The sequence below is a fragment of the Onychostruthus taczanowskii genome, unplaced genomic scaffold (assembly GCF_017590055.1).
Source record: "Onychostruthus taczanowskii isolate IOZ18803 unplaced genomic scaffold, ASM1759005v1 scaffold22, whole genome shotgun sequence".
In the NCBI taxonomy this organism is placed as follows: domain Eukaryota; kingdom Metazoa; phylum Chordata; class Aves; order Passeriformes; family Passeridae; genus Onychostruthus; species Onychostruthus taczanowskii.
In genome coordinates, this window is record NW_024499462.1 from 5,418,166 (window position 1) to 5,438,618 (window position 20,453).

Below are 20,453 nucleotides of genomic sequence, written 5' to 3' on the forward strand. Positions count from 1 at the left end.
AAGAGACTCCTCCTGAGATCCCAACAAGAATAGACATTTTGTTTTAATTAAGAAAGGAACTGAAATGTGCTGTAATAAGAACCACATTATAATAGCAGAGTCTGTGGGCTGTACCCTAGATTCAGATTCGTTTTTTCATTTTCAGCCAGCTCAGCCAGCAAACCTGTGTTTTTTGCTTCACTGGTTACTGTGTTCCTATTTGTGTTCAGAAAAAGAAGAAAGCCCTGAATGCTGAATGGCCTTTCAGTGAGTCTATCGAGGAACAGTCCTCCACTGAACACTCAGAAACCAATCAGAGTTAATGAAAAATAACAACAAAAACTCACTGCACTTCCCTCATGCTCATAAAGTAAATGTGTTGTGTTATCTTTTGCCCTCTCTTGCCCGAGAAAGAAAACCAAAAAGCCATGGAGTGATAGCACTTGTTTCTCTAGTGCAATCACCATGTAGTATTACTGAGAAAGCTTGGAAAGCCTATCATGAAATACTTCACTCCCTATTATTTTAAAATTTAGGAGAAAAGAAAGAAAAGAGCAGACACAGCTTCAGATTCTGTTCCAGAAGGGAGCTGCTATCTGCGCAAGTTTGAGCCATGAGCAGCACAGCACTCTTGGCTATACACACCCTGAAAATCACACCTTACACCTGATCCAGAGAAATATTCAGCCCTATCTTGGCATACACCCTGGAGAAGTCCCAACACTGAAAGTTCTCCAAACTTAGACTATGACAGCATTTTCCTGTCAGAAACAAAACAAAAAAAAAAAAAACCAAAACAAAAAAAAAAAAACAAAAAAACCAAAAAAAAAAAAAAAACCAAAAAAAAAAAAACCAAAAAAAACAAAAAAAAAAAAAAAAAAACAAAAAAAAAAAAAAAAAAAACCTGCAAAACAGCAGTAGCAGATTTCTGAACACACAACCACATGGTTTACATATTACACAATAATTATACATTCAATTACCTGGACATCTCTCAGTCCAGGTAACCACAGCCTCCAGGTGCTACTGAAATGCAAACAGCTACAGTGGCCTTGTAGTTTTGTATTGAAGAGCATTTTGAGAGCATGAGCTCAGTTAAGATTCAATACAGCTCAGACAGCAATCTTGCAAAGCAGACTTGTGCCTTACTGTATCTTATAGCAGAATAAATTGCACTTGAAGTTTTAAGAAAATTATAGATGATGCCAGAACTACTCACACTGAAATGTTCTCATACAATTAAATATCACCCACACTCCTAGTTGCTAAATATTAACTTTTTTTTTTTTGTACTTGTCTAGGACTACTTTCTGGCGAGGCTTCAGGAACTAAAAGCATCAGTACCTTTAGTCACCAACCTGGCCAACCACAGTATTTGGAAAGCTTTAGACTGCTTTGTAAAAAAAAGTCCACCTGCTTTTGAATTTTACCAACCTCATATATATTTAGATAATAATCCTTGCTTAAAAACAACCCAGACAAATGTCCAATAAGTGGTATCAGCCAGACACCATCCCTAAATTTTGCTATTTCATCTACTTTAAAACATACCCACTTCTCTCAGAGCACTGTAACAAAATATTACCAATGCATTAAACCTGAAAAATTTAAGACTTTATAATGAACAATGCAAGGAGATTCTGAGGTTAACCTGCTGAAACCAGCAATTCCCTCAACAGACTGGTGGAATCACCAGTCCCTTAGCCACCTAGCACAAAATGTCACTGCCATTTTCACCCCTGACACAGTATCCCAGAAACGAGGAGGGCATCCAGGAGGAAGAATCTGACTTCCCCCTTTTTTTTTTTTTTTATTTTCCCAAAGTCCTGTGGTGCTGGGAGAAAGGACAGGACCAGAAGACAGCAGAAGAATTTCAGACACAGTAAGAACAAGTGCAAGTGTTTTCCTAAGTAAAGCACACCCTTTTGGGATCTTTTGGTGGTATTCCAACTGAGAGGAATTTACTGCCATAGGAAAGCAAGCACTCTTTCTTCTCATTCTGCTCATACTCAGAGAAACTGGCCTTGGCAAGTAAATTAAAAGCAAATAACTGGTGTCAGATTTAACAATTTTTATGCTGTTTCTTTTTCTAAAAGAAAACCTTTATCTGGCTACCTGCTTTGGTCAAAACTGACAAGCAGGATACTTCCTTAACTCCTTCACTGTAACAGAGATTCCCTGGATTATTGTTTTTCCTTTACTAATAATTTCATCTCCTTTCCAACAAAGCTCAACAATCTCAGGTTCTTAAGGCCTCATCACTAAAGTTTGAGTCTGCAATTTACCTTTTCATAGGAAAGATATTGTTGTGAGTTAAGTAGATGTTTTTGCATGACACTCATTAATATATTAAAAATACTGACATACTATGGCATGTTCAGAAAGAATATTCCATTTTAGTTGTTATGTAAGCCTATCTTCATTCCAGTAAAAAAGATTTTTCAAAATTAAAACCAAGTTTTATTATATGTTATCTGCATACTTTACACAAATACATAAACTCATCCACTCCCACTGCAAGACATATTGTGATACTAGAATACCTTATATTCCAAATATATTTTGGAATTCTTTCCTTGACACAGGCTCACACTGATTATAGATTGTATCTATTTTAAGGTAAGACTCAGCATTTCCTGTGTAGTTTGGAAACAGGAAGTCCTCCATTTAAAGGCAGTTCTGTAAGGACCTGGAACAGCAGCAGGCAATCTCTGCCAAATACTGTAAATGCAGTGAGTTAGCCAATAAAGACAAAGAAGTTCAATCAGAACTCTGATGCCCTTTTGAAAGTATCTTTCCAAAAAAGGTAAACTCAGGAATAAGGATTATTCTTTTTTTAAGCATAATGAAATTAAGGAACCAAGTCAAAGCAAGCCAGATAGTTTTTGACACTTGGTGACACAGAAGTTCCTCATGTCCCACATTTGGGCTGATCACAAAGAAACCTTGTCATTAAACCTGTCCTTTGAAAACCTTAATGAGAAAGTACTTACTCATATACAGTAATGTAATCTGGCATGACATGGCAGAAATAAAAATAAAAATGGAAGGGGAAATTTAGATAACTTCTATTTATGCTGTTTATTTTAATAAGACTGAAGAGAAACTATGAAGTTCTTTCATTTTTCTTAACTACGATGGAAGCATGACCAAATAGATTAACTACCTATATTTAAAGATTCACTTTTGGACATATTGAATATATCAGAGCAATATACACAGGCAGGCACCAGAGTTACCCTGGATTTTAATATTACTGCTGAAATAAATTACTTCATAAATTATGCTTGGCCTACATGTATTTGCAGTTTATCAAATGATACAAGGCAGCAACCATTAGAAGAATTAAAAACATTTTTCAAATACTGCAGAGAAGACACTGTGCATGCTCTCCCACAATATACAGTTCTTGCAACTGTCCCTGACACTGAGATCATGCTGTAAATGAAGAGATGTTAGATCTCCTTATTTTATGTCCTTATAAAAGCCAAGATGACATCTATTCCATCTGACAGCTGAGATAACAGTATTTCAGCATTATTATTATCAATATTATTGTTTTGTTTCAAAGCAATTTTACTAAACAGACATTATACTAAAAAAAAGTTATTCTGACATTCAACTGAAAGTTCTGGAATTGGTGTGAATTTTAAACAACAATCATGGATCAAAGATATTTCTCAGGGCAGGAAATTAGAAAATACAAATTGTTCCTCATTTCTGGAGTAGTGAGCTTATTGTTTTTGTTGAAGATTGATAATGTGAAAAAGAAAAATTGTAAATAATCTCCATTTTTGGATTTCCAAAAAGGTAAAAAGAATTTGTGTAGTTTTTTTTTTCAGACTTCTTTTCTTTTTCAAGCTCAGTAAATCCTGACCTGTTGCATGTATGGAAATACATGCTTTTTCAGAGTGTCCACACTTCAGCACAGATTCTTCATCAGCTGAGCCCAAGAAAGGGGCTATTCTTGTCATCCCACTCTGAATACCTCCACCCCTCCCGCCCCCCCCCCCAGGATTCATCAATAAATTACAGGAGCTTTGGTGAAAACACCATAATTAAAGATGCAACTCTTTTTACAATGTTGATTTTAGCACTCCTATTATCCCAATTTTATGCACTACTGCATATGTGTGAAAAAAGGAGAATGTTATACCCACAATTCATTATAACCTGCTAGGTATGATATAATATGTGACTTAGAAATTAAACAGAATTTCTAAACATACCGGTAATGGTGCATGTAATTGTGGGAACTTCTGCAGCACCCTAAATGCTGGCCCCACTCTTACCTCAGATATGGCTGCTTTTTAAAATCTACCCTCAAGCTTCACGCTGTGAAAATGTCATATCAGCAGCCTTCCAAAGGGGAAGACCAGCACGATCTTATGCTTGGAGAAATTCCAACTCAAATTTGCAAGACATCCCTTTTACTTGGTGTTGACACTGGCACAATTTGCAAATACAAGTAACAGTTTATACACAAGGAGAGGTCCCATTGGCACTGCTTTCCAAAAACATAATTTAGAATTAAAAAAAAAAAATTAAAATAACTATGTATCACATATCTGCAATAAAAAATAAATTTTCAAAACTGCTTATCTACTCTTCAGTGAAATAATTGAGCTAGAATTTTACAATGAATGCATACACAACATCAAGTATATTTCATCTAGAAAAAAAAGCCCAATTTGCAGAACTTGGGCAAGCAGTGACCCCATTTTATTTCAGGGAGAAAACAAACCAAAATGCTCAAGGTTATTATGTTTCTTCTTGAATTTTCTCCTATTATTTAAAAATTGATCATAGCCATTTCCTATACATTAAGCTGTATTTTTCACCATGAATAATTCAACTTACGGAATATGCAAGGAATGCATTTACTTGTATTCCTCATATATGCACATGCACAGGAAACCAGAAGTAAAAATTTAAGGGGTTTATTATATTGAGTAAAATATTTCAGTTGTTTCTTCAGTTTGACACAATGCACTATTCATCAGTAGGATGAATCACAATGCTCTTTTTCCAAATTATTGCACCATGACATTTAACCAACTCAAGCAGAAAGAGAAAGTTTAACCAAATGTAAATATGTGGAAATTGCATTCTGCCAAGAGGGAGAGGACTATGCCCTTTGCAAAGTAACAGAAGGATTTTAGTGATCTAAAGTAGCCACAAGTTCAGTCTTACACTTCTGCTGAAAGATACCTTGGCCAAACAGTAAAACTGAAATACTGCACCCAAGTGTATGTTTATGAAGTGCTCAAGCAGGAGGCAGGAATCTGTTTTACAGCTAAACCCAGACAATTAAGTAATGTATTTTTCCATGTAAGTAAAACTGATTCAACTATGGTAGGAACCACATAATTCTTTTGGTGTAAATATCACTTTCAGCAGGATATGATGGGATTTGGCAATATTCTTGTAGGTGAAGCACTTGATAATGCAGATGTCTAAAAGTACCTTTTTTTTTCTTTTGCAATGAATAAGAAGCATAGGATTTGTCATCATGATAATAATGAGATTTTGTCTAAAAGTAACAATCCAAACGAAACCATGGTATCAGAATTCAAAAATGTGATTTCAACAACTGTGAAACATATCACAAAAACTACTTACAGTGACTTCTGCAGCCTGCCTCAGAAGTGCTGTAGGAAACAACTGTAACTGTTTACAAAGCTGATATTTCAAGAAAATCTATTTAAAAAAAAAAATAAAACATACCAACTGACAAAAATGAATAACAAACCATAAACATTATCATTTTGAACAGAATGCTTCTTATGAAATACAAAATGTGTGCAAACCATTAATTCTGCTTTCATTACAGCCAGCTTGGGAAAGAAATGCAGATTGCTTTAGAAAAAAAATATGCTCCCTGTCGTAAAGTAAACGGAATACTCGCATCATTTATGACTTACAGGAAATCTTCCTGCCAAAGAGGAAGATGAAGATTATCATAAAGCTCCTTACAGGCATCATCTAACTTAGCCTAATCGCACCCCTGCAAGGTGTATTAGCTGTTATGCTGTTCTCTGCACACATGGTCAAATGAGAATAAATAGGTTTACTCCTCAAGAGCTCACGGTGATGCGGAGACTTGTTGGAAATCCACCCTGGAGTTCCAGCTCCCTTAGCTCTGCCTTCACAGCTGGATCATCCAGCTCTTATATTGTGTAGAATCTACCCAAGTGCAGGAAAATAAGAAGAATGAAGCAGCCCAGATGCTCTGAAAATTCCATCAAGGCTTCCATTAATAAGAGCTAATAATACAGATAGTCTCTGAGAAGTGAATTAATGTAGTCCTGCCTTTCTTTCCCCTTCTATGACCATTAGATGTTGAAAGTAGGACATAAGCTTTATTTTTGCTTTTTCCTTTTTGATCTATTCAGTTCCCTTATCACTTTACATCCACTTATTTTTCTTATTTTTTTTAAATATACAGATATTCTGGTTGCTATTTCTGAAGGTGTTTATAGACATTAGGAACAAAAATCATTGTAGTAGTATGAAGCAGTAGGCATTTAAGCCTTTTCAATTTCTCTAGCAATCTTCAACTTTCAAATGCCCCAATAAGCCACCACACAAATCTCTATTTTAAGCATGAATACACAACACTTTCTAAACTTCCATATGTACACAGTGAATAGAAGGCAATTACTTGAGCCTTTTGTAAAACAAGGTGATATACCTTAAGGGACATACCCTGTTCTTTTATGTCTAAACCAAAGAAATTAGAGCATTTTCTGAAGTTTCCCTTTCACTTAAGTGTACTGAAAGGAAAAACAAATGGTAACACACAAAATACACAAAAGCCTCTGTGAGCCTTTACTAAAACCACATGGTTTTAGACTTGAGCAAGAAAGGAGAAGACAAAGTGAGTTGTGGTATAAAGAAAATACACTGAGCAATGAAATATATATATTTAGGTGCAATCATAACTAAATCACACTTAGCAGAAGGAAAAATGGTCTGGAGAAAGACCAGATCTCAGGACAACAGGAGAGTGAAGATGCCTCTGCAAAATAGCTCTCAAAATTCCTGCAGATTTGAGTTACCGACTTGGAAATCCTCCCAGGAATCTTTTTGGTGGAATTGATCTCCAAGAAACTTTGTAAGGGATGCTGAGTGTTAAAAGTCCAATTTAAAGCTTTTGACTGAATTCCCTCTAAGGTTCAACACTCAACATTACAGTCTCTTGCCCTACCCTGTCACTAATCCTAAGTGCAAAGATTTCTTGTAGGGTCTGGACAGGGATGAATAACTACAGATGCTTTCCATACATAAACAAAACCATGCAGAAAGAACCCTCTGTTTTCTACCCAAAATACATGCTTCTACAGCTAAACCTGACCAAAGGCTGAAATGGAAGCAGCTGACAATAAATCAGAACTGGTCTCTCACCCAAGTAATATAAATAAGACAAGTATGACTTTCTGAGCCTTTAAAAGTACTTCTTAGCTGCAACATATTTTTGCTGCAATAATAAAAAGTCAAGCTGCCAGAATAATTGTACTCCAGTAGTTCCATGGTAATTTTGCTCTAAGAGGTATCATCTCTTCCAAGTTCTCCAAACCTCTGTAGCATATTGCTGACTTTTACTCTCTCTATATATTAGACTGAAAGGATAATTTCCAGAAATTCATTTTAGCTCAGAGCAGTATTCCACAGCCATTAGTTTTTTACCCATTTAGAATTATTCTCCCTTTCAATTTCTGGGAACTCTATAGTGTTCTGCATTTAACACCCAAAGAGTTAAGCCTTCCTTTATTAACCACCTAGCAGAACAACCTCAAAGTAGCACACCAGGGATCAAAAGTAATCACCAGTATACCAGGTCAGCCATTTTAGTAATTTTCCCATTTAGTCATTTTACCTATTTCTTTGCCTCTTTTGAGTGATATCTTAGTTATCTCCACCTCACACCTTTGAATTGCATGTCAATTTGGTCAGTGTGCTGCACATACCTAAGTGAGAGCATTTGTATCTGTGATACCCTATTTAAAACACACATTAGAAAACACCTAGTAACTTATACTCACACACTCCAGTTTGCCTGTAAGGCTCAAACCTGTGCTCAGTGATGTTCATGCCAATTTTACAGGAAGGTAAATACTGAAGCATCAAGCAATTATGTGACTTAAGCCACTTGGGAATTCTGTAACAAAATGGGACCAAACTTGAATGCCCCACAGCATCCATGTGCTAGGGATAACATGACACTGATAGGACACTCAGGCTTTCCTGGACTGGCAGCTACAAACAGTGGGATAGTCCACAGCATCTCACACAGCACCAAATACTTTTGTTTTGCATACTTGTGCACAAAGCGAGGAGCATACTTCTGTCTGAGAACGAGGATTGATTCCTACACCTCCTAAACCAACCTTGTTTTAGTAAATAGGCAACGCTTTTTCCAAAATTAAGACAATGAGATAATCTTTTATAATTCACATAGTGTTTGAAACTTAAGATTTCCTAATTTTCAGTCTTCTAGAAATGAAAGAGGACTGAGAAACAGCCTTTTCTGGTCACCACAATATAAAAGCAAAACTGAAGTGTTCAGAGGCATGTTTTTGGCAACAGAAAATTTTCAATTATATCTCCTGGAACTTTATGCATTTCAAATACTTGTCTCCCTTCTGTTGAATTTCTAATAGATATTGCTCAACTTTGGCTTAATGTCCAGAATCCTTGTGCCAAATTAGGCTCTGAAGGAATCTCATGTTTAGCTGATAAAGATGATTATGTAAACAAAAATTGCTTGTTTTTCCACTTACATTTCTGTAATTCAGACAAATCAAAGCAAATCACAGAAACCAATGGCCAAATGAAAATAAGAAATCATATATATTTTAATTATTTGTGAAATCCTCTTTGGTCAGCTCTGTTTAATGTAGGACCCTTTGATCATACCATGGTAATGTCTGTATTTCAACCATCTGAGCAGTTTAGAAGCAACTTACAGCATGGGTTCCAATCAGAACCTCACTGTTCAACTGAGAGTTTCATATATTTTTGCAGCAACCCCTCTGCCTGAGCATGTTCAAGGTAGCCTTCGCAGAACATGACAATTTATGTCAATAATCCCATGGAACCACTTTAACTGACTCATAATCCTTGGCAGTCCTTGTTCCACCAGCTACCACCAATAGGTCAATCTTTATTTTTCATGACAGAGCATCTTTCATTTTAGAAATTATCTTCTCCAGAATTTTTTTATTTATCTCAAATTCTTGCAGCAGCTACACTTAAAACATCCTAGTGTGTTTATGTAATTTATAAACTCAGCTATCTACCTTAGTAAGGCAAGTGCCAATTGTGTTGTATCTTCCATATTTCTATTATAGCAATCCTATCTTAATTAACAATAAAATACATAAGCTAAATTGTGGATAGTCACAGGATGCTTATGGCATTGCATCATTACTGCACACGAGAAATAACTTACAGGATTCCTGCCTACCAATATAAAACCAGTTTTCAAGATTTAAGTGCATAATAAACTAGAAAATATTTCTCATAGAGTAAATGTCTTCTGCAGCATAGCACTAATTCATTCTTGAAGAATAACATTTTCTCCTGTGAGGTAGGATGCATATTATTCAGAGGAAAACAAAAGAGAGAAGGAAGCAGCATATCTTTACCCTCCGCACGTCTTTGCCGAATGTTTCACTGTAGCTGGTGCCCAGTATTTCAAATTGGACATAGGGGTTGGCTCCATCTTCTCTGAACTCCATAACACCAGTTAGCCCAGTTATATGACCCTAAGGAAGTAAGTTTGAGAAATTTCAGAACAGAAGACATTTGCCTTCATAAACACTCCCCTGCATAAAATGTATGTCAAATATGCTTAAATCATGTTTACAGTGAACTGAAATGTGGCCCTTGCATGTTCTTCAGTAGCTCAAACCCAGCAGTAGACAAAAGATTTCAATATTTCAATTTCTTTCAGAAAAATACTTTAGCACTAATGCACCCAGCGTTTATGGCCATCAGGTCATTACTGTCCACAGAAATAGACCCAAATAAAAAGAGAAGGGACTTAGTGGACTGCGAGGCAACAGCCCTCCCAGTGTAACTGAGGGCAGTGGGCTCAGTTCTTGGCTTGAGAACCAAGGCATCAACTCCCAGCCCAAAACAAGGGGCATGCCTGCTGTGCTCCCAAGAGAGGCACAAAGGAAAGATAACATGGCAACTCTGTGAAACTACCAGAGTTTGATTCTGGCTTTGTAGCAAAGAAACTATACCAAAGTTCAAATTAATTTAGCAACAAAGGATGGCATCATTAGGACTTGTCAGAATGATCAAATTGCATCATTTTAGCAAAGGAAAATTATTTCATCAATATATATTTGGGACCAGGCGGTTTCTTCTGAAAAACTGCAAAAGTTAGTATAGTAACAAATTAGGGTTTTTTGTATTATTGCTTGTGATCAAGTTACTTTTACACAAGAAGTTGCCAAGTATCTGCAAAGCCATAGGTCTGCCCACCTTTGAGTATTTCAGCATGGTGCAAGACAGTGTAACTGTTAGTGACAGCTTAGCCAAATCAGATCCTTTCTGCTCTGCTCTGGGCTACAGTACAAAAGGAGATCCTTACTAATGCTCAGCTAACATACAAAGCTATCTGAGCTGTCGAAAATGGAACATAAGTCATAAATCTCATCATTAGTTTCCCCTCATGCCCCCTCCAAGCTCCTTAAGTTATCCTCCTGCAAAAAATGCATGAATCAATGCTTATGACAACTCCTGATCCTACTTTCTCCACAGAAGGCAGCTACGAGAATAGAAGCAGAACACGCACCACTGGATCAACACTGCACTGTGTGTAGCTTGTTTATCATAAATCAGATGCTTGTTTAATAGCTGTAGATTGTCCTTGGTCATTGTAGATCACTTGTTTGTAACACATCGAATAAAAGTTGAATAGAAGTTAAAACCTTCTTCAAATGCTCAAATAGACATGAAGCACTCATTCAATTGCTCACACAATGGTGGTTTGTCTTTTCTCACCTTCTTAATAGTCTCTAGCATGGATCTTCCTCCATTCCAAGGTTTGGTGGATTTCCTCATGCAGTTCAGACTTGCCATGCTGTGCCATTTTCTGTCCTCCAGTTTTCTGTGGAAAGCATTGGCCAGCATGAGCACACTGTCATACAGGTACAGGTTGGAAACCTGCAAACAATAATAAGAATAAGCCTCTTTTTTTTATGGCAGCACCCTCCAAAGAAATTATCAAAAACCAGCAGAGAAAACAAAAGAAGGCATAAGAACTAAAAGCTGGGTATGTTTGACATGTTCAACAGTCAAAGCATTTGAGACAAATGCCTGTGCTCCTGAGCCCCTCTGTCCAAGAGATTCTGGCACACAGGCACTGCCTGAGCGTTACTGCAATGCAGTGCTGTAAAGAGAGATCACACTCCACATATAAACTCAAACTACAGAGGGAGTACAGCTATCTATCAATGAAAGACAAGGATTGCTACTTTTTCAGCCCTTTCAGCAAGGAGAGACAGAATGGAATTAAGTTCTTGGGTGTTCTATTCATTTGAGCAACTCGTAATTTCTGGAACAGCAAAATCCAACACGCACACAACTCCTTAGAATAGAAGGAGGAGAAATGACAGTATTACTTTGGTCTTAGCATCTCTTTCCACCAAATATGCATGAGACAGGTTATGAGCTACTTTCCCTGGAGCTACTGAATTTAGCCTCCTTATACTTCAATTCACATGAGAGATACAGAAATAAACAATTGATGACAAAGACTCCAGTAAGAACAGAACACCAGACTAGTAACGCTGAGCTATGTATTTAATTTTTCAAACCAAGACATGTCTAGCAATACATTATTAGATCTTTTGACAAGCAGTGGTATCCATCTCAAATGGTAAAACTTTAGTAGAGAAAGTTGGCTGAGACAAGTGATTTAAAAAAAAAAATTGAATACTCTCTACCTGTTCCCAGAGTTTACATGCACTCTCCTTCAAACATGTGCACAGGGGGTTAGATTTAGTCTTTACTAAACCCAAATCTCCACTTTACATCATTGGCCAGATACAGCTTTTTCTGTTAATACAGCAACAACAACAACACTAATACTAATAATAATAACAACATTTCTTTGAGCTGTAGGCTTTAATAATGATCATCCCTGACATTTATCTCCTGGATTTTTCTAGCTCACCTTAGAAAGTAATGCCTAGAGACCAGGAAAGGGTTGCAGGTGGAAGTTAATTCAGCTGCACACTTCCTATAAATGTGACTCTCTAGGTGTCCCAATAAAAGTGTCATTCTATGAAAGCTTAGACATATATTACTGTTGAATCATTGGCTGCAAGTAAACTTCTGATGTCTCTAAGATGCTAATCTTCAGAAACAAAATGTTTCATGTTCCATAATCTGGAGTTTGACATAAATTGAAAACCTAGGTACTTTGAAATATCTTCTAGTATAAGTATATCTGAACAGAAGATATCTAAGCAAAAGTTAATTTTGAAAGAATCAAAATACAGAGAAAAATAAAAGATATTGCAAATACACACTTATTTAATTGACTAAGCATAAAAAAGGATCTTTACATGAAAACAATGCAAAACCTATGAGATACTACCAGGGAGAATCTCTCTCATCTAGCATTGCCATCTTTTTTCCCTTTTCTTTCCAGCCTTGCTGAACAAGCACTCCAGTGCTTGGTTTGCTAGCAGAGAGCTCTAAGGCAAAATACAAGATGCAGTTGGGTACACTGTTTTCTGCTTTTCATGTGCTTGGAGAAGACACCACCGACTGACAGAGCCTGGGAGAATTGCACTGAGGATCTCAGTGTGCATAACCTTGCACCCAACTCAAATTACCTCCTGCCGCAGAGCAAAACAAAACAATCCTGTGTTTACCAACCTAATCCTCACCGTTCAGCTAGACCTTTAATGGACTTCACATCACTATTGTTCCATTAATTTCATGTGAAAGAATGCTATAAACTGAGAGATAGAAAGATGGGGTCTGCACAAGAGGAGTCTCCACTTTTTGTCCTTATTATACATCTGGAGGTCTGTACCAAAGCAGAAGAAAATGTTATTGAGAATATACTAGGGTACTTTTTTTTGCCATGGAAAGAATATTCTGCATGTTCTGTTGTATTATCCACTGGTATTTTGCCACTCTGGTTCTCTTTTGCTGAAAGCCTCATTCCAAACATGAGTAAATTATGCTTTATAATCAGCAAAATTCCTTCCATCATATAATCATACTCTATTTACTCCAGTAAAAATGACATGCATGCATAACTATATTTTACTCATTACTCACTGAAGAGGCAATATCTATGGAAGAGTAAGTTGCATCTTACTCACACAATCAACACCTCTATTTTAGAGCAGAAAATATGCAAGCTAGGAAAAAACCAGCACCAAAATTTCCACAACTAAGGCTGGATCTTTAATAGCTAAAAAAAAAAAAAAGAAAAAAGACACAAGCATTCTGGCCTGATCTCACAGTAAATTCAGGACTCTAATAGTTTTCTTTATTACATTCAAAAACAGCAAAATCTCTGCATATGTCATAAATCATATTCGCAATATGAGTTTCCTGTAACTTCCAGAACATACTGTGAAAAGAAAAAGGATTCACCAGACATGGTCTGTATACCCTTGTTACTGGACCTGCACACATATCTTAATTTTCAGTGAACTGTCAAGTTCCCTATGAGTATGGACTTGACCACTGAAAAGGAATTTTTGAGATACCCAAGGGTTCAGCTGTACTCTGATTCCACCAGTACTGTCAGAGGCATAAGAAAATAGTTAATTTTAAAAATTCATCTTCAGGCAGCATTCAGAATAGGTAGAAAAGCAAGACAGAAGCTAAACAAGGCAACATACTTGGCTACTTTGGGTTTTCAAAGCTCTGGAGCATTTTTTTAATTTCCCTATTTGGATATTCATAGGGGAGCAGAGGAAGAAAGGACATATCTTTCTGAAGAGATTTCCCTTAACAGAATAAAAATTCCTAGACTAGAACAAAGTACATGATTTTGGTCATGTTTGGAGGAAGTGACAGTAGTCTTTAGTTCTGCTTTCTCTCCATTGCTGACAGTGTAAGAGCTGGAAGTACTGAAATGGTTTTTGATCTATCTGCTATAAGAATGATGGTTACTGCTTCACCAATATGCTAAAGAATATACCCTGTATATTAATAATTTTAGGCATGTTCTGGTTTATCTTCTGGAAATTATTCCATACTTTATGAAGCTCTTTTTTGCACTGAAGAAATAAATCCACCATACACTAGTAGAGCACAGCAGAAATTCTCAAGAATGGAAATCTATCACAGTATTAAATGTCATTTCATGGAAGTTTCTATGTGAATTTCATGAGATTGTCCAGAATTATTTTACTTTTAAAGTTATTTATGAAGAAAGCTCTTAGTTCCTTCAGAGGGACTAATCACAGACAAGTGCTCTTCTGAGAAGGCCAGCAAGCCACAAAGACTGACCCCAACTCCTGAGTGGCCAGCAGAGCCAGGAATCCAGCCAGAGATCAGCTGGAAGGCAAACTGACACTGAGATGCCTCTACTTCAAAAACTCATTCCCAAGCTGGGCATCTGTACCCTGCTTCTGCCAAAACTGCTCTGTGAGTGGTCACAGCAGTCAGCTCCAAGGATAAAGCAGATGGAAGAGGAGTTCAGAGGAAGTGCAGCCTGCCAGAAATGCCTGCTGCCTGAGGAGAGAGATCATGGTGACTGCTATGGACACCCCAGCATGCCCTAAACCTGTGTGTCAACTTCCACAGTTCAAGTACTGCCCAGTGCATTTGCACATTTGTGTCTCTAAAGACAGAGTGCATCTTGGCAGGAGCAGCAAAGATTGATGGTTTATTTATGGTATAATGGTGCTAACAAGGATATTGTTAGAGCAGAGGAACTGAAAATTTGACTTGTTTTGTTTCCTTAAATGTGTTTCAAAGAATGGCAGAATTTCTTGGGTTGGAAGGGACCTTTAAGATCATCTAATTCCACCCCACCCCTGCTGTGGGCAGGAATGCCATTCACTAAACCAGGTTGTTCAAAGCCCTGTCTATCCTGGCCTTGGACACTGCCAGGGAATGGGGCATTCACAACTTGTGACTGGAGGACTTGCCAGTGAGAACTGAAGCAAATAAATAATTTTTTACTTCAGATTCCTCCTTATCCTGTGTAACCAAGTCTCCTATTTCCATTCAGAGGGTCCATATTTTTGCTCATTTTCTTTTTATCACCAACTGCACATATAGAAGATTTGGGGTTTCACCTGAAAATCATGGTCAGGCTTAATTCTCTCCAGGCTTTAGTTTTCTAAACGTGATCCCTGACTGCTCATACAATTTCTTTGTATTTCCTACCAGTTTTCTGTCCCAGATTCCAGTCTCTGTAGACTGCCTTTTAGTATTTTGAGTTTGTCCAGGAACTACTTGCTCATCCATGCAGGCCTCCTGGCATTTTTGACTGACTTCTCTTCCTTCTGGATCCTCCTCAGATCACTCCAGGCTGTATCACTGCATGGATCAACAGCAGCAGATCATGGTCAGTGGGCTGTAGGAGGCCTTGTAGGCTCTCAGTCCCATCCCTGGTACAATGTCATATCAGGTGCCTCCATGGTGCCTCCATGTCTCTCAGAAGAAAGTCACCTGCTGCTCTCACCTGCTGTCTTTTCTTAGTTGAGCCAAACGAGGAGCAGATGAGGCTGCCTTACTCAGCTCCAGCCTCTCCCCTGATGTGAAGGGTCTTTTCAGCCTGCAAGTGGTCAAGTGGCTCTGCAATGTCACATCAGGCTTTGGGGAAAGTCTCTTCCCCCTGCAGGTTTTGCAAGTTTTCGCTCTCTTCATCACTCTCCCTCCCTCCCACATGTGCCAGCAGGGAAGTTTGGATCTGTTTAGCTGTGGGTCCACTGCAGACTGCGCTTGGAGCCAGCTCTCCACCTCATTCCCAGCCTTGCTGATGTTCCTCCCCCTTTCCATGGGCTCCTGCAGCTCAGCCAGGCGTGTCTGGAGGTTCCGTGCCTGGACACACCTTTCACGGGCAGGGGCATCGCGAGATGGGGCCCGGCCATTCCTGGAGGCTGAGGCCTGCGCCGCGGCCTCTCCCTTCAGCAGCCCCAGCTGGTGGAGGCACACAAAGTGCCACACCACACCCCTGTCCCGGCTACCACTGTCCCCAGGGCTGCCTCGGCAGGCTGGGGGCTGCCTGCTGTTTGTCCTGGTCCTGCCCACAGCCATCAGCCTCTCCCACTGTGAGACAGCGCACCAGTGCCTACGTTATGAATACACACTTGCTGCTCAGGGGGAGCGGGATCACAGCCAGCACTCTGGCATTCATGGAAACACAGTCAAAAAACAAACGTTCATTAAAGACTCAAATGTCAGCTTCCAACTTCCAAAGGGCTATTTATTTATTATTCCTAAGGCAAATGAAATAAAATTACTAAAATTCTCCTACAATCACCAAAAAAAACAGGCCTCAACCGTATATTTATTTGAGCCTTCTCAAATTCCTTCCTGACAGTTAGGAATCTAACTACTGTATTATTTAGTGTTTTGCCCGTTCTACTTTTAATTATCTCAATGAGCTTTCCAAAGAGTTCTTTGTAAGACTACACTGTCAGAATCTCTTTTTAATTGATAAGTAGCTCTTCTTTCCTTTTTAATTTTCTCCTGTTTTTACACAGTTAGACATATCACAACACTCTTCCCTTCTCACAGGTCCCAGTCTCTGAATGCTCACTGTCCTTCAGTTATTTATTATGGGCATTAATCATTATAAGTGTTTTCTTTGCCAGTATGTTTTGTAACAATGTGTCAGCAATAATACAAGGCCTGGATTACTCTGTAATGCTCAAGTTTGCTAGCTCGAGGCATTGGCTTCACTCACTAAACATCTCAGGAATTTGGCACAGCTAACACTAACTATGCAAGGAAAATCTAGTAGGAGTGCCTTGATAAAGAAAACCAAACATAACCAAGAGTCAAACAGAAGGACAAGAGGCAAATGCTGGAATTGCAAAACAGTGTAAAAGATTATAATTTTATCCTACCTCATTTATAAATAAATATAGGTACAAATTAGGTTCCAGAGGCAACAACAAATGAAAAATGGAGGTACCGATGCTTTCTTTGAGCCACTACTGTCTGCTTCCTGATTGAGCAGTGAACAAAAATTCAATGAAATGATTATGCAAATAGAGAAATCCATCAGTCAAAAGAGACAGAGAGGAAAAGATCATTGCAGAGCCTACCTGGGGTTTTAGCCTCCAGCATGATCACAAAATCCCCCCATGGCCACGGGACACCCACAGTGCTTTGGGGTTTTTAATGAATCCTTCTGCTAAGATGCCTTGTAGAAAACACACATCATTGGGCTTCAGGGAGAGATTTGTGCTGTGCAATGGGCAGTAAAGTCAGTTCAAGGATACTTTACATCCACATTGTACTCAGAAACAATTTCACTGTGAGTGAACATCTGGCCAAAAATCCAAATTAAACTTTGCTAAAGAGACTAGCAAATATAGGTTTGCATCAAAAGAAAAGGAAAAATGTGGCTCATCAATCCTTTATGGGAGAAAATGAATGCTTTAATAGGGTTTAATCAATATTTACTGCCCCTCAGTAGCACTCTACAGTTGTGTAATAACAGCAGTGTTAACAAGCCAAATGAGAATAAGGCCATTTAGTTGGACAAAACTGCAGGATCAGGCCCTTAAGCTTAGGCACTCAAACGCATCCTAAAAAATAACTTCACTTACAGTAATTATATTGCAGTGCCCCCTGAACAGAAAATAGATCAGAAATAAAAACCCAGCTTTGTAGGAGCAACTGCTAAGAGATGTCTACATAGATATCTGATGGACACATCACTGAAGAGTGGAATTTTTATTCAAGGAGAAGATCAGCTCTTTCAATGAATATCCTCCCACATGTCTCAATGTCTCCTCAAATATGTCCAAGCAATGCCTGAAATTCTCTACTCTTCAGTAGAGAGGCTGGACTCAATAAGAAATAACCTCATTAATTTTGTGACACAATATGCTGAAGTTTTCTTTTTGCCTTTTCAATCCTGCTATGTATTTTGGGTCATGCTAAATGATTTCAGTTACATTATGTCCCTGTAATATATTTTAATATCTTTAGAATCTTACGTGGATTGAACTCATCAACTACTTAAATGGTAAGCAAGGGCAAAACAAACTAAAGGGAATTACATTTCTAAAGATAAATCTTTCTTAAAAAGCATTTTAAAAATCTGATTTTGAAAATTATGAATGCATTGTGACTAAGCTGATGAAAGAAAAAAATACCTTCATCAAAAACCAAGTTTGTAGAGTGCCATCAAAACAAATACTTCAAGGGAAATATTTTGGAAAGAAGAAAATTATACAGCAAAAGTTTTTCAAAATTAGTTGGTAAGAACATTTCTGAAATAATCTAAAATGTTTAATAGCAAATTATACCACTAGATACTATTCAAATGCCATATGAGGATACATACTAGGTCTGGCTAGGACTATAAATCCTGAAGTGCTTCAGTGCTTTCTGTCCAGATGAGGTAACAGTGATGGCCCAAAACCACATGACACCAATGGCCAATGGAAGAAAGCAAGTTCTAAACTGTGTCTTTTTCGTTTAGCAAAAGTAAATGAGATGGACACAAAAAATCCTACCTGAAGAATAAGACAGAGAGAAATGCAGTCCTCTGAAGCCAAATAAAACGATCAAGACAGGAAACTTTATAAAGCTTTTTCTCCACTTGAAGCAGAAACCCAGATGAGTATATTATACATGCAAGAAATAAGGGCATGAGCAAAATTTTGACAAGTGGGTTGATGGAATAAGATTGGATTTCCACAAAGCATTCAGAACAGATGAGTTTTTGGATGAGCTTGCAGAACAGCCTGATCTTTAAAAGGCTTGTCAGAATGCCAAACCGGGATGATCACCCACTGAAAAACAACCTTCCAGGATATGATACTAAAGACACAGAGAACAAAATAATTCCAAAAAGATTTTCATTAATTTAGCCAGAACAAAGTCAATAATCCATGACGTAAATGTTTCTTTCTTCACCAGCTTGTTAAAAGTGCTAAATTCTCCCCTAGAAAAATACTACAGCTAGAGGTTGACAGAGATTAGCTTATTCTTCTGCAAAGTCATTAAATAAATAATTAACCAACGATAGCTGGGAAGTTACCTTGACAACAAACAATTATTAATATAAGACTGCCCAAGGGAGAATGAGGCAGGGATTTCCAAACTGTGGTGTTAATCAAAGTACTTCAAAGGAACACAAAGACTCAGTGCTGGCAGGCGGTCACTGCCTCTGGTGGATTCATGCAGCCTGACATGGAGCTTGGAGCTCCTGCAACCTCTGGCAACGAGGGCAATTCAGTGATGTACTTCTGTACAGCAAAAGGTCAGCAGTATTTTTTTTTTTTTAAGCAGGAAAAGGGAAACAGAAAATTGCAAGTACCTGAATTACAGGACCATTAATAACAAGTCGGTCACACTCAAATTAATATGAGTTGTATGTCCATAACGTGTTACATAAGATGTTTTGGCAAAACCCATGAAAAATAAATGCAGCTATGGAACATTTCAGGTATAACAACTGCACATGACAAACACATCCTGTATTCATTCTGTAGACACTTAAAAATATACTGGGGACAGCTAATTTGGAGACCTCTCACATGTGCTCTCTGTCTTTCATGCCAATGCAATTGAACATGAAAGTTACAGCATCAGCTGCCAAAAACATTTTACCTTTGTACTTCTTCATCTCTCTTGTCTTTAAGATCATAGAGAAGGAACTAATGGGCAAAGCATAACATTACCACACCATTCTCTCAAAGACAGTTTCTAAGGTGGTATAAAATTTCTGGAAGACAGAAACTGAGAATGTTTTGTGTCCCAAAATCCACATCTGGAAATCAGTAGGACAAGACTCCTTATCTAAAGTTCCTTATCAATTAAATTCAGTAACAGAATATGAGGCTGACGGTGTTAGCAAACCAGATCCCAGTTGCCAGTTTGCAAATTTGAAAATTAGAACTTGCTCACTGGGCTGTCAGAGCCCTTCAGATGAGTCTCTGAAATAGATTATGCATAAACCAGCATAGGCAGCAATACTCAAAATCCTGCTGTAATGGAAGATTATTCCCCAATGAGTGATTTGTTGGTGCAGCATAGATAATTTTTCATCATACAGGAAATTGCTTTGATCCTCTGAAATGAGCAGTCTTTGTTCTCATTACAGCACAACTAACAAAGATCAAAAGTGTCTTTTCTTTCTGAGCCAAGGCAGACATAGACTTTCACCTGTGCAGAAAGAATACAGCCACCTTCAGAACTACAGGGGGTGTGTTTGGCTTTTCCCAGACTTTGCCATGGCTAGGACAGACCCTGAGCCAGCAGAGCATTTCTTCAAGGAAGAACTGTTCATA

At 38.0% G+C, this 20,453-nt stretch overlaps 1 protein-coding gene across 1 annotated transcript in view; it reads right to left on the minus strand.

Annotated features, from left to right (window-relative positions):
- GRID1 (glutamate ionotropic receptor delta type subunit 1) overlaps window positions 1-20,453 on the minus strand; it is a 481,999-nt gene that overhangs the window by 78,959 nt on the left and 382,587 nt on the right. The window contains exons 7-8 of the mRNA XM_041404961.1: window positions 10,999-11,160; window positions 9,630-9,749 (exon numbers count right to left, since the gene is read on the minus strand). Coding sequence (XP_041260895.1) covers window positions 9,630-9,749; window positions 10,999-11,160 — 282 coding nt within the window. The remainder of the gene's footprint in view (window positions 1-9,629; window positions 9,750-10,998; window positions 11,161-20,453) is intronic.